The sequence below is a fragment of the Python bivittatus genome, unplaced genomic scaffold (assembly GCF_059951505.1).
Source record: "Python bivittatus isolate LINGU-HERP-01145 unplaced genomic scaffold, Pbiv_v1 ctg000700_np1212, whole genome shotgun sequence".
NCBI lineage: Eukaryota > Metazoa > Chordata > Lepidosauria > Squamata > Pythonidae > Python > Python bivittatus.
Genome location: NW_028277098.1, coordinates 92194427 through 92207419, shown reverse-complemented (window position 1 = coordinate 92207419; position 12993 = coordinate 92194427). Strand labels below are relative to the sequence as shown.

Below are 12993 nucleotides of genomic sequence, written 5' to 3'. Positions count from 1 at the left end.
AAAATATTAGAAAACATTAGGAACTTTTAATAAAATATTCTTTTTAGCAGCAGTCCATGTAAAGCTTGCTAATTTCCATAGCAGAGTCTCCTTGTCTAAATTCATTAGATATTCAGTGTTATATGAATCAGGCCAAAATGATTTTCTTATTAAGAGGGGCTCCAGAAATTTTCCATGTGCTGAAGCAGAAATAGCATAGTACAATAAATAATGGGTAAAATTTTCCATAATTTCCTTGGAGCAAGGGCAGAAGCACATATAATATGGGATATTGAGAAATCGGCCCTCTCTAGTTGCTGATGCCATTTGCTGAAACTGTAGTCTTGTAAGTGTCTCTCAGACAAATTCCCACTAGATACTATTATCGTAGTGGATGATTTTAATTCAAGAATAGGGGATGATAGCACAAAATTGCAAAGCAGTTGAAACTTGACATTGATGAACTTTACCTTACTTCTGTTATAGCCCCTTGCACAATTTATTTCCTAGCTAAAGTAACCCAAACATTGTACCTTTTCTGCATTGAGGAATTCTTCCAGCACTTTGATACTATTGCTCTTTTTTGCATCTTTTTCAACATTATATTTTTAAGAATCCATGACCAGAATTGTACACTTTATTGGCAATTTGGTTGCACTATAAATTTGCATAAGTTAGGTTTTCCTTGTTTAAATATTATTTTAATCTTACTGTATTTACTCAGTAGTGTTCTGTATTGTTGCCCATTTACGTTAACTATTTTCAGTGGAAAGTCCGTCGCACACTTGCTTTTTCCATTCACGAGCTGGCTGTAATTCTTGGAGATCAGCTAACAGCAGCAGATCTGGTACCTATTTTCAATGGTTTCTTAAAAGATCTAGATGAAGTGCGCATTGGAATCCTCAAACATCTTTATGATTTCCTAAAGGTAGGGGTAGTTCCAACTACCATTATTCACATTTGTTCTGTTTTAGCTACCTCTCTTGTGAAAAGGCCCAGAGTCATTCATGCTCTGGCAATTTCCTGGTTGAATTATTGCAGTGGCTGTACATGGGGTTGCCTCTGAAAATGGGTTGGAAACCTCAGTTTATAATAGAGCAGCTATACCGTTCACTGGGATTGGCCAGGTAGTACAAACATACAGGTAGTCCTCAGCTTATAATAGCCATTGGGACCAGAATTGCCATCGCTAAGCAACGCAGTCATAAAGCTCAATGTCACTTAGCGACAGCAATTCTGGCAGTCCCAGTTGCTGCTGTTAAATGAGGACTGTGTGGGTTGTTAAACATGGACCTCACATGACCAGGACTTCCAACTTCCTGCTGACTTCCCCATTGACTGCTTGTGGGAAGATGGCAAGGAGCGTTGGAAATCATGATCACGTGATCGCAGGGATGCTGCGATGGCTGGAACTACGAGGACCCATTGTTAAGTACCATTTGTTCAGCGCTATCATAACTGGGAATGGTCGCTGAACAAATGGTCATAACCTGAGGACAACCTGTAATATCAGTTCTTTGCTGGTCCATTTCCAAACCAATTTTAAAGTGCTGGTTTTGATCCTTAAAGCTCTTAAACTTTAAAACACCTTCTCCCATATTTATCTACCCAGACCTTATGCATGTTTAATGAGCTCCCCTCCTCCCTCCTGGACACACAGGTTTTTCTGTAGCCACCCTATTATGGAATTACCTCCCCAGAGGGACTCAACTGGCACCTACATTAACATCATTTTGTGCAAAGCAAAGTCCTTTTTATTTTTCCAGGCTTTTTAATTGGATTTTAACTGTGTTTTAAAATTGTATTTTAATTCATATTGCTTTAGTTTTTGAATGATCACCTTGCTGCTACCTAGTTTACATGATGTTTTCGTTTTGATTTTATTGTACAATATATGTTTTATTCAAATTGTATTTTTAGTGTGTTTTATTATAAACTGCCCTAAGAGCTTTGGCTGTTGGACAGTTTAAAAAATTTAATATCAATCAGTCAAATTAATTAAAAGTGTGGAAATCTAGTAGTGTAATCAATGTATCTATGAATTTTTTAATGCAATTTTATTCTGCTTCAGAAACTGATTTTGACTCTTATTGTGTGCTCAGATTTTTAACTGAAGCTTTGAATCACGGTACAAAAATTGCTTCTTGCTTGCTTGCTTTAGATACATATATACATTTAGGATATTCTTTACAGTGCTATAAAAATTGATGGCACAAGATAAACCATTGGTATCTGTCTTGTTCTATATTTCACATACTTATGGGAAAGTACTAAAATAAATATGGCAGTTGAAATTAAATTCTTTTGTTTTTATTTTTTTAAAAAAATAATTCACTGATTTATAGGTATTAACCTCCTTTCCATATACTCAAAAGCATGCACTTACCTGAAAAGAGATTATGCTTTTATTATTTTCAGTGTGTAAAATCTGTGTACCAGCTCAAATTGAGGAAGTCTTTGCCTTCTAATAATATACCTTATGTGTAATATTTGACTCAACAGCTACAGTATACAAGGAGTATGTTTCAATTGACCCTAAACATTAATATGTTGCATAAGAAAGTAGAAGTTATAAATAGCAATAATTTCCATTCAAAATTATTAGAATGCATTTCATGAATATTACGTCTTTAAACATTCAACTTTGAAACACTGAAAGTTCTGAGAAATAGAAAACTTTTTTTTGGTTAGTGCTTCTCTCGATAAAAAAAAGATAGTACTGAAATTAAGTCTATATATTTTTTTTCTGCCTTGCACCTAAGGAGATCATGCCAGTGCATCTACTTCAGTGTAATCAGTATTCATCTTAGAATTGCCAAGTTTAAAAAACACTGATTTAGTTCTTCTCTCCCTCTTCCCCCTCTCTAATTTTATTCTCATAGTTGGTGGTGAAATAGGTTTAGCTGAGCCTTGTTTGCACATTTCCTTATCCCCTCTCTAACTCAGATAAGATTAAAAGCTTCCACCTTCTGTTTGGAAGAAGTCACAGAAAACATAGAACAACATAAAACAACAGAATTCAGGGAAATGTACCTTATTTAAATTTTAGTGAGATCAAACTTCAAATAAATTGTAGGACTACAGAAATCTGAGGCTAACTTTGATTCATTTATGCAATGTCTGAATTTGACTTCAGAGGTTATGACTACGATAACACTTACCTCCAAATTACCTCCATGATTGAGTTGGGATTTGAACCTAGATTCTTTGTTCCAAATTCAGCATTCTATCTGTGACAGTATTGTGAATTAAGTGTTTCTATTAAATCTGTAATGTTTCACAGTTGTTAGATTAACACCAAACATCATGTTTGTCTTCAGACAAAAAAAAAAAATCAGTTGTCAGACAAATTGTTTTTATTTTTATTTTAGTTGCTTCATGCTGAAAAAAGACGTGAATACCTTTATCAGCTTCAAGAATTTGTGGTAACCGATAATAGCAGAAATTGGCGATTTCGTTATGAACTTGCAGAGTAAGTTAGACTTCTTTGATTTTTCTGTGTGTTTATTGTTTAATGGGTGTGGCACTACTTTGAATTCTAGAAGGTATAATTAAAACAGAGTATCCTAGGGGAAGCAGATTATTTGGACCCTTTTCAGTGTTCAGGCCTTTGTCAGGACCTGGATGGGGTAGAACATCTCTCCTGGTCCTACTAAATCTCTCAGCAGCCTTTGATACTATCAGCCAGGGACTGGACAACCTATGAGGATTGGGGATCGGAGGCACTAATTTGAGTGGTTTTGCTTCTTCCTGAATGGATGACTCTAGTCAGCTGTTGTGGCTGGTGGGGGAGAGAAAGAGAAAAAAAATTGGCCTAGTTGCTGCTGCTGTAAGGTTTGGTTTTCCCCCTCAAGATATTTAACGCGTACATGAAGCTGCTGGGTGAGGTCATCCAACAGGTTGGGGTGAGGAATCATCAATATGCTGATGATACTCAATTATATATCACTACCCCAGGCTCAGCTGAAGATGCCGTGGAGATCTTGTTCCAGTGCCTAGAGACTCTTAGGGTCTGGATGGGAGAAAACAGGCTTCAGCTGAACCCAAGCAAGATGAAGTTGCTGTTTGTTCATTGTGGCCCTCAGTCAGCTCCAGTGGTGTCTCTCAAAGGAGTAGCACTGCCCCTGTGGGAGCAAGTGTGTGACTTGGGGGTCCTCTTGGACTCATAGCTATTGCTGGAGGTAGGTGCAGGCTATGCCCAGGAGGCTGTTTGCCCAGCTTTGGCTCACTTGCCAGTTCACCTCTGCGTAGAGTAGGAGGACCTTGCTACAGTGACTTGTGCTCTCCTCACTACTTGCCTGGACTGCTGCAATGCACTTGACACTGGGCTGCCCTTGGTGACCACTCAGAAACTGCAATTGCTCTAGAATGCAATAGCTTGCATGTTAGCATGCGCTCAGCAGTATGGTTATATTACTCTAATTTTCAGGCCCTGCACTGGTTGTTGTCAGTAGTTTTCTAGAAGCAATTAAAAGTGCTGGCTTTACCTTCAGGACAGTCCCACCAACCAGATTCTACCCCTCCCCCCCAAGGTGTGTTTTTCAGATGTTGCTGGTAATGCCACATTTCCAGTCTGGGGTGAGGTGGGATGTTCTGTTCTCATGATGGCCCCAGCCTTCTGGAATAGCGTCCCCACAAAGGCAAAATTGGGTCCATTGATAAGTCAACACTGAATTATTCCAGAGGCATTTGGATGTTAACAAGATGTCTCTAGGGGTGTGTTGTTTTAGTTCATTGAGTTATTTTAGTTCATTGAGTTGTTTTTTTTTTGTCTGCGCTCAGTCATTGCTGACCCTGCAGTGACTGCTTGGACGAGTCCTTGCAGTTTTCAAGGCAATTGTTTCGGAAGTGGTTTGCCAGAGCCTCCTTCCTAGGGCAGAGCCCAGCTGGCGAGCGCAGGAGGCGGGGTTTCCGTTGCTTCGCGCCCTTTTCGGGCGCGCGCAGTTTTTCGCACTTACTGGCAACTGCTCCCAACTCCTTTTTGCAAGGCGCCGCCAGCATTTTTCCTCCCACCGGAGTGAGAGTCCCCATTTATCTACTCACGTGAGTTTTCGACCTGTTGGGTTGACAGGAACTGGGGAGGAAACGAGCTCACCCTGCTAACGCGAAGGCTGGACTTGAACCGCTGAAGCGTCGACCATTTCTGGCCAGCAACTTTCAGTGTCATTAAGCCGCTGCGCCACCGCATCCCCCTTCATTGAGTTATTTGTATTTTACTCTGAACATTTAAATTGTTGCACTTTATTATTGTTAACTGCCAAGAGTCACAAGTTGCGGCAGTATAATAAATAACAACAAAAAACCCAGAACTTGATTTCCTCAAATGTTCTGCAAACCCTTATCTGTTGTAATGTAAGCAGAAATCAAAGAAATAAAAAATGATTTAATTCAGTTGTGTGAAGCTAAACAAATTTGGATTTTGTAATTGAAACAAGTATCTTTGTTATGTTTCCATAAGTTGGGTGCTGCTGTTTGTGTTTAACCAATTTTCTGTTGACTGCATGTGAATATTACTATTTTAATGCAGCAAAATATTTTGGTGTAACATCCCTGACATCTAGTGGCAGAACCTTGTAACTTTTTTTTTTAATGTCAGCATTGCACTATCACATCTATTGGTTTCTCAAATTACTGTAGTCTGTTTCCTGGTAAATTTATTTATCAGTAGGTAGCCATGTGGCACATGCATTCCCTTATATTTCTTGCAATGGCAACATATATATGTAGCTCAGCATTGGCATGTTGCATTGTTAAAAGTTGTCCGAGCTTGGTTTTTGAGTTGCAGATATTTCATTAGAAAACACCAGTGCAGGAATTTTGGAGAAATGAAATTTTTTGGTTTGCAGACAAGTAGTCAAGACAGAAGGATATATAACTTCTGCCAACTAACAAACATCGTTTTTCCAAAACTCCTGTACTGATGATGGTACCTAGTAGGATAATGAAACATTCACAACCCCCCTATCAAGCTGCGAGAACTGCAATAATGCATATGCTTTATGTTTCATTAAAAGTGAATTCTTTTAATTATAGTTTTAGACTGTTCAGTTCAGGGATGGCTATTTCTTGGTAATTTATATATTAAAACCAGAAATAGGGAGCATGAAAGTAAAACAGCTCTTATAAAAGCAAAATAAAACCACCACCAGCATGTAGTGAAAATAAAAAAAAATACAACCAGCAGTAAGGAAAAAATAGTGCGAGAACCTAAAACTGATTCCTTATGCAGAGAATACAAAGTCACTTCCAAAGTGCTGAGTTCTTAATGATATTCCCTAAAAGTGTTATTTTCCTGACTTGTCTGTATTTTCAGCAAGAAGCTAGAACAATTAAGCAGTATTATACGTAATTATTCCTCTTCTTTTTTTTTTAGGCAGCTCATTTTGATACTTGAACTTTATAATCCCAATGACGTGTACGACCACTTAAGGCATATTGCGCTAACACTCTGTTCAGACAAAGTTTCTGAAGTCAGGTGGATCTCCTTCAAACTGGTAAATCACCAGCCTTTGTCTTCATTCGTTCTACATGATATATTTATTTAGTTTAGCAAGTCTAGTTTTAAATTTTAGAAAACTATTTCTGTACTTTTTATCTTCTCTGAATTTGATGACAAATATATTTATAGTGATTCATGGAAAGCAAAAGCGTAAAGAGTGATACTTGCTGTGGGGATGGTATTTTATGCCATTGTTGTCACTGCCACTGCTTGATTCTTTCTCTGATATTTTGCAGGCTGTAGCAATACTACAGAAGTTTTATACAAACAATGCAAACTCTCTGGGATTAAATTTCATTAACGAGTTGATCATGAGATTCCGCCATTGTTCCAAGTGGGTTGGGAGACAAGCATTTGCTTTCATCTGCCAGGTGAGTCTTTATTCTTTTTAATCTTTTGGTGTCTGTGATGTAAGCGAAGAACAGAGCGACCTGATGCAGTTTTGATATTGAAGCTAATCAGGCCATAAATCCCCTGGGTGAGAAATTTGACTTGAAATTTGAGGAGAGAATCTGTAAGCTTAAAATTTAAAAAGTATCTCAAGAAAGAACTTGCTCTGGCTATCTAGGCCCAGGTGTGTAACCAAGATGAGAGCATAGTGAGGAATAATTTTCTTCTGATGAAGTATTAGAACAAATCCTGAACTGTTTGTATAGATATTTTACTATGATCAAAAGCTGATGCTGTGCTAAACTTAAGGCTGTGTTGACAAAATTTCATCATGGATGTGCATTATGTAATACATTACAACAGTGAGATTATATTATTGGCACAGTATCATTTTCATATACTTCTGAGGTTATTTTGAGCATATGAATATAAACAGGGACACATTGTGATGAAGAGAGTGGATTTTTTTTCACTATATTTCTGTTCTCAGTAGCTTATTTTGAGAGGATTATCTTGTATTTATTATTTGGAACAAAATTTACATACAGTTTCTCTCCAGTGGCCAGGCACTTCATGGAAGGGTATTTCATTTTCTTAGCTACCATGTTGACATTGGACACAGACAATAGCTGGCTGCCTTACTGCTTAAAAGTGAATTGAAAGGAAATTTGATGATTTCCTTTCTTTAAAGCATTGCAAGTTCTTCACATACATTATCTCATTCATAATCCTTACAGTCTTATAAGGCTGGTTATCACTATCATCACTATCTGAAAAAGATGACATTTAACTTGTCTGTGGTCACCAAGTGATTTCTTTTTTATATAGTAATTTTATTAAAGATTATAATTTCAACAGTAAAAATTAATACAGACTAAATAAAAAGTAGAAGGTGCAGAAAAGAAAGAAAAAAGGGAAAAATAGAGAAATGGGAAAAAAAGTAAAGAAAAAGAAAAATATATAAAGAAGTGACTTCCCACCTTCATCACAACAAGTATAAACAATTTTAGTAACTAATCACCTTCTCCTAAAATAAAACAAATGATCTCTTCTTCCCATATCCCATCTCTTATGTATAAACAAATCCCTAAAACCTTGTCATTTCAGTCTTGATATCAGCAAAAGTCTATTAAAGATTACCAGAGATAATAGCATATCTATTTTAACCTTGATCAAATAAACCAACTTTATATTCCTTCCTTTTACTTCTAACAATCTTGATCTTTAATCCTTTCAAATAATGTCCTAGAACTTGATTTCATTTCATTTTTTCTTCGTCCCTACTCCCAAAATTCTTCAAAACTTTAACAAGGATATATCCCCTTTAATTATTAAGATATCAGCCTTATTTTTTTTTTTTTTTTGGTGGTTTCACCAGTGTAGCATCTTTTTACCTGTTCTTGTAGCCTGCCATTTTTAAATCCACTTTCAAGTCAATCTCGATCTTGTCGGGTAGTTGTTCCTCTTTCATAACATCTTTGAAACACATTTTACTACATATAGAGGCAGACACTCTTAAAATTAACTTCTTGGTCCTTTGTTCAAAAATATGCTTCAGTATGTCCAACGTTAAAATATTTTGCTTTGTTCTGTAATTGTAAGTCGAGTTTGAGTGTTCTTCTCCTTTAATTGTAACTAGACAACCTGTGACCCATTGGGTCATTGTTTCAGAGATATTTCCTTACAAAACAGGGAAACAGAATGACCAAGGTCAAAAAAGCAGTGGGAGTGGGAGTGACTTCTGCCTTCCTGCCAGCTTCCCTATTGACTTTCCTTGCAAATGATGATCACATAATTGCGGCTGACCGTGCAGCCTGTTGGGTCATCATTTTAGAGATATTTCCCTACCCAAACCTATCATGAAAATTAGGAGCCCTAATGCTTTTAATTGCTCGTTTATCATTATAAAGAGTTGTTTAAATTATTAGAATTTTTTTTGTACTTTGGATTTTTTTTAATGGAAAAATGGATTTGACTTTTGTAAACTAAATGATAGTTCTATTTTAAACTTGATTGCAGCTTTGATTATAACTATCCCCTCTCCTGCTTCATGGATTATATCCAAAATATTTCCCATCCAGCTTTTGACTTATCTTTTTGGCACATCTGATTTTCTCTTTTACTGTACATATAAAGGGACAGAGTGGAATGGGTATATGATCTGAATTCATCAAGGCCTCACAATCCAGAATATTTGGTCAGGCAAAAACTTTAAATATCATACTGAAATGAGACTGAGATAGCAAATGTGGACCCACACACAGATATATGCAAGTTAAATTATTTTTCAAATGTTACTTGTTTTATTCATTTGCTTTAAAATTAAATGTGTACATTAAAAAAAAGCCCCAGAAAGCTGAAGGTAGTAATTTGTTTAATGTTTCTTTTTTAAATTCTATTGTAGAATTGAAACTTTAAAAAAATATCCTGCTTTATCCCTCCAAAAGAGAGTTTTTGAGTGACTTATAAAATATTAGAACCCTATATAATAACCAGTTCAATAAAGGAAAAAATACACTAAATTTGCAAATTGGAATGTAGGATTTTGGGCATAGTATTAGTGACATATTTGAAAACTATGTTCATTACACTTTAAATCCTGAATAGCAGAAATAAATTGCTAGTGTTCATACAAACTGTTCCTACAAATGCTGTCTATATGATCTAATAAACCTGTAACCACTTTTCCATAAATTCCATCAAATTCAGTGAAATTCACTGTTGAATTTTTATTTATCTTGCTTATTGAAAACATTTTTATCATTCATGCTAATCTTTACAGAATTCCTGGAATGGCTTCATCCACAAACACACCTTTTTAGAGAAAAATGCTTTGATTTCTTTTTCAGCTCCTCTGACTGAAAAAACAGTTACTGTTTACAGTAGAGCAATTGAAAATCATGAAGGCTAAAACATTAATTTTCTAGTTCTAATATTTCTGTTTTCTTAATCATTGTCATAAATATGTAGTATATGCCATTAAATGCCATTCCCTTTTTCTCTGACACACACACCCACTTGTGTTGTAAATCATATTTGTATTCTGCCTTTGAGTTTGGCTTGGTGTGATATACAGATACCTCTTCTGTGGGGGTGCCGAAGGGGGGGAAGCAGAGGAAGTCCCAGGTAAGGAGCACAGGAGTGCCGCAGGGGGGGAGGCCCTGGCAGGCCATACGCGAGTTGGCAGAGGGGAGTGCTACAGTGCATGCGGGGAAAGAGGGTGTGGGGTGTGTGCGACTGGGTGTGTGCAAGCGCAAGGAGGCCCAGGAAGGAGACCACTGGTGAGTGTGTACGTGTGTGTGAATGCCAGGGAATGAGCACGCAGGATGCGTGCACATGTGCAAATGCTTGTGTGGGGGGGAGTGCAGGAGGCCGGGGAAAGAGGGCATAGGGTGCCTGTGAGTGCAGAGAGGTTCAGAAAAGAGGGTGTTGGTAGATATGTGCGTGTTTGGGAGTGAGCATGTTTGCAAGTGCAGGGAGGCCCAGGAAGGAGGGCGTGGGGTACATGTGTGTGTGCGAGTGCAGGAAGACCCAGGGAAGGAGCTGCGACCTTCGCTGCCAGCTTCCCCATTGACTTTCCTTGTGGGAAGCTGGCAGGGAGAGCTGGAAATGGCTTGCCAAATTTCAATCCCAGGAAGTAATGGGTCCCAGATTTTGGATGTATTCTGTAAGTTAGCCCATTTGAGGTACCTTGGTTAAAAAATTGTTGCTCTATGATGCACTGCCTTGCCCAATTGAAGGTTACAAACAATCAAATAGACATGAGAATTTTAGTAGTATATAGATCTTTAGATCCCTCTGGTGTCCAATTTTTAAAGTCTTATTTTTTTAAAAAAATTGAAAACGAAAGCATTTTCCCATGGAAAGGATTCTTTGTAAATAATTCCAAAATCTTGTTTCAAATTTATCTGGACCCTTAGTCCATTTGTAACTTTCTAAAATCAAAATTTTAATTACCCTTTTGCTGTTTATTCAAAATATATATATATTTTTTAAGTTCTTAAACTTGTAGTTAAAACTTCTTTCGCTAAAGATTGAAGGAAATTCACCTGGTACCAAGTGATTTATTTTCTGGCTTCGTAATGTTAATCTGTCAGCCAGTAGTCTAATCAGCTCTCCATTTCATAGCTTTTGTGGGCACTGTGAATGCTGCAGGAAAGAGATTTAGGAAAAGAAAAGTGGAGTCAGAACAGCTTCCCACAGCTACTATTGTACAAGTTACAATGTATTGAAGTTAGGTCTGTATGTTCCACATGCCCTTGACATAAACAGTAGAATCACAAACTAAACTAAAACTATATTTCATTAAACAAATCCCACATAACTTTTTAAATAAAACCAGATAACTGATGCTTATAGTTTCTCAACCTAAGCTCTTTTGCATTAATATCATGGGAACTGGATTTGATATAGGATCATGTGAATATCAAAACTGTTTGCAGAAAAGATGAAACTCCCTTCTGAGTGTCAAACAGATCAAAAGCTAACCTGTCTGTCGTGATGTATGCTATCTTTTATACCTTGCATAATGCTGAGCATATGTAAGGAAGTCTTTGGTTCTTTGTTCTGTATGTAATTATTTTTATTTGATTGTACTATTAAGCATTTCAGTTGTAATCGATTTCCTCCATCTTGCCTGTGTAATACTAATGTTACTGAACGTTCAGTACAACTACCATGTTGTGCCATCTGTGAATGGAATGGACTAAGTTCTGCTTTTTAGGCTATTTTTGGAAGTTTGAGGATGCAAGAGAATTTGACTTGCAGTGTGCACATATTAGAGTGCATAGCTCAACAAAAGTTCTCTGCAGAGATCAGCAAGAAATTAGCTATTTTGGACTTAACTGCTAAGCAAGCATCTTGCTGTTTTGCATCCTTAGCACATCTAAAAAGACCTGTTAGCATGTCTCAACAAGTAAGCCATTGTTAGAATCCCATGTAAAATCCATGTATTTACCCATATCTAGAATCTGTCTGACATGCTAGAAGCACACAGAGATAGACACACACTCATATGTACATAGGATATCATGACTTTTATATCTGTGAACGTTAGCTTGGTCAGAGATTAAAATACTGACATATTTTATTTTCCTTAAAGGCAGTGTCTCATAAAAATGATCTTTTTCCTTTTAGCTGTAGTCATAGTAATACATTTATTTGCAACCATAGGTTTTAGCAAAATTCATATAAAATTGCAGCAATCCATATCAGTTCCATCCATCCCCTCTAAACATTGCTTTTCCCTGTTTTCTGATTAAAGGCAGTAGTTGAAGAAGAATGTATGCCTGTGGACCAGTTTGTTGAACACCTCTTGCCCAGCCTTCTAAGCCTGGCTTCTGATCCTGTGCCAAATGTAAGGGTTTTGCTTGCCAAGGCATTGAGGCAGACATTATTGGAGAAAGGTACGTTTAGTCCTTTTACAGGCAGATGGATTTCAAATGTAGTAAGTTCTGTCATAATGTAATAGTGCTAATCTGCACGGGTTGGTTCTGTTTAAAATTATATAAGGCAGTGCAAAAATTAAGAACAAAACTTATTTTAAAAGGATTGCACAAGTTGCAGGTACCATAACATGGCTGCCTTGTGCTCTCCTCCTGTTAAAAATGGATGGTTAAATGAGCCAGTTAGACTCATGTGGCTTGTTTCCTGTTTCCTAACTGGCCAGCTAGATGCCTGCGCATTTTGTATGCCAGCTCTCTTACTGTCCCCGTAAAACTGGTGTCACTGACATGTCTCCTTGAAATGTGGTAGCTCAGTGCGGCTGAAGTGGCTAATAGCCACTGAGAGAATTGTCATTCATAAATCGGACTAATTCTTTTTGAAAATGGTTTATCTTTAAGATTAATAGCAACATAGGAAGCTGCCTTAACCTGAGTCAAAGTGTTGGTTCATTTAACCCAGTATTGTTGACCCTGATTAGCAATGACTTGTTGGAATTTCAGAGAGGAATTTTTCTAGCTTTGCCTCAAGATTTATTTTTTGTTTATGCAAAAATTTGTATACCTCCTATTTCAAAGAATCTAGGCTCTTTACAATAAGCAAAAGATCCCATATAAAAATGATCTCCCCTCATATAACCCCCCCAGCCCACAATCTCAGCAAACAGTCAATCAAATCTGAAA

General features: G+C 37.1%; 1 protein-coding gene across 3 annotated transcripts in view; it reads left to right on the top strand.

The window, feature by feature from the left end:
* LOC103065922 (serine/threonine-protein phosphatase 4 regulatory subunit 1-like) overlaps positions 1-12993 on the top strand; it is a 48052-nt gene that overhangs the window by 31344 nt on the left and 3715 nt on the right. For all 3 annotated transcript variants that reach the window (XM_088153098.1, XM_088153100.1, XM_088153099.1), the window contains 5 exons: positions 746-907; positions 3351-3451; positions 6353-6473; positions 6715-6849; positions 12132-12273. In XM_088153098.1, the coding sequence (XP_088009224.1) occupies positions 746-907; positions 3351-3451; positions 6353-6473; positions 6715-6849; positions 12132-12273 (661 nt within the window). The remainder of the gene's footprint in view (positions 1-745; positions 908-3350; positions 3452-6352; positions 6474-6714; positions 6850-12131; positions 12274-12993) is intronic.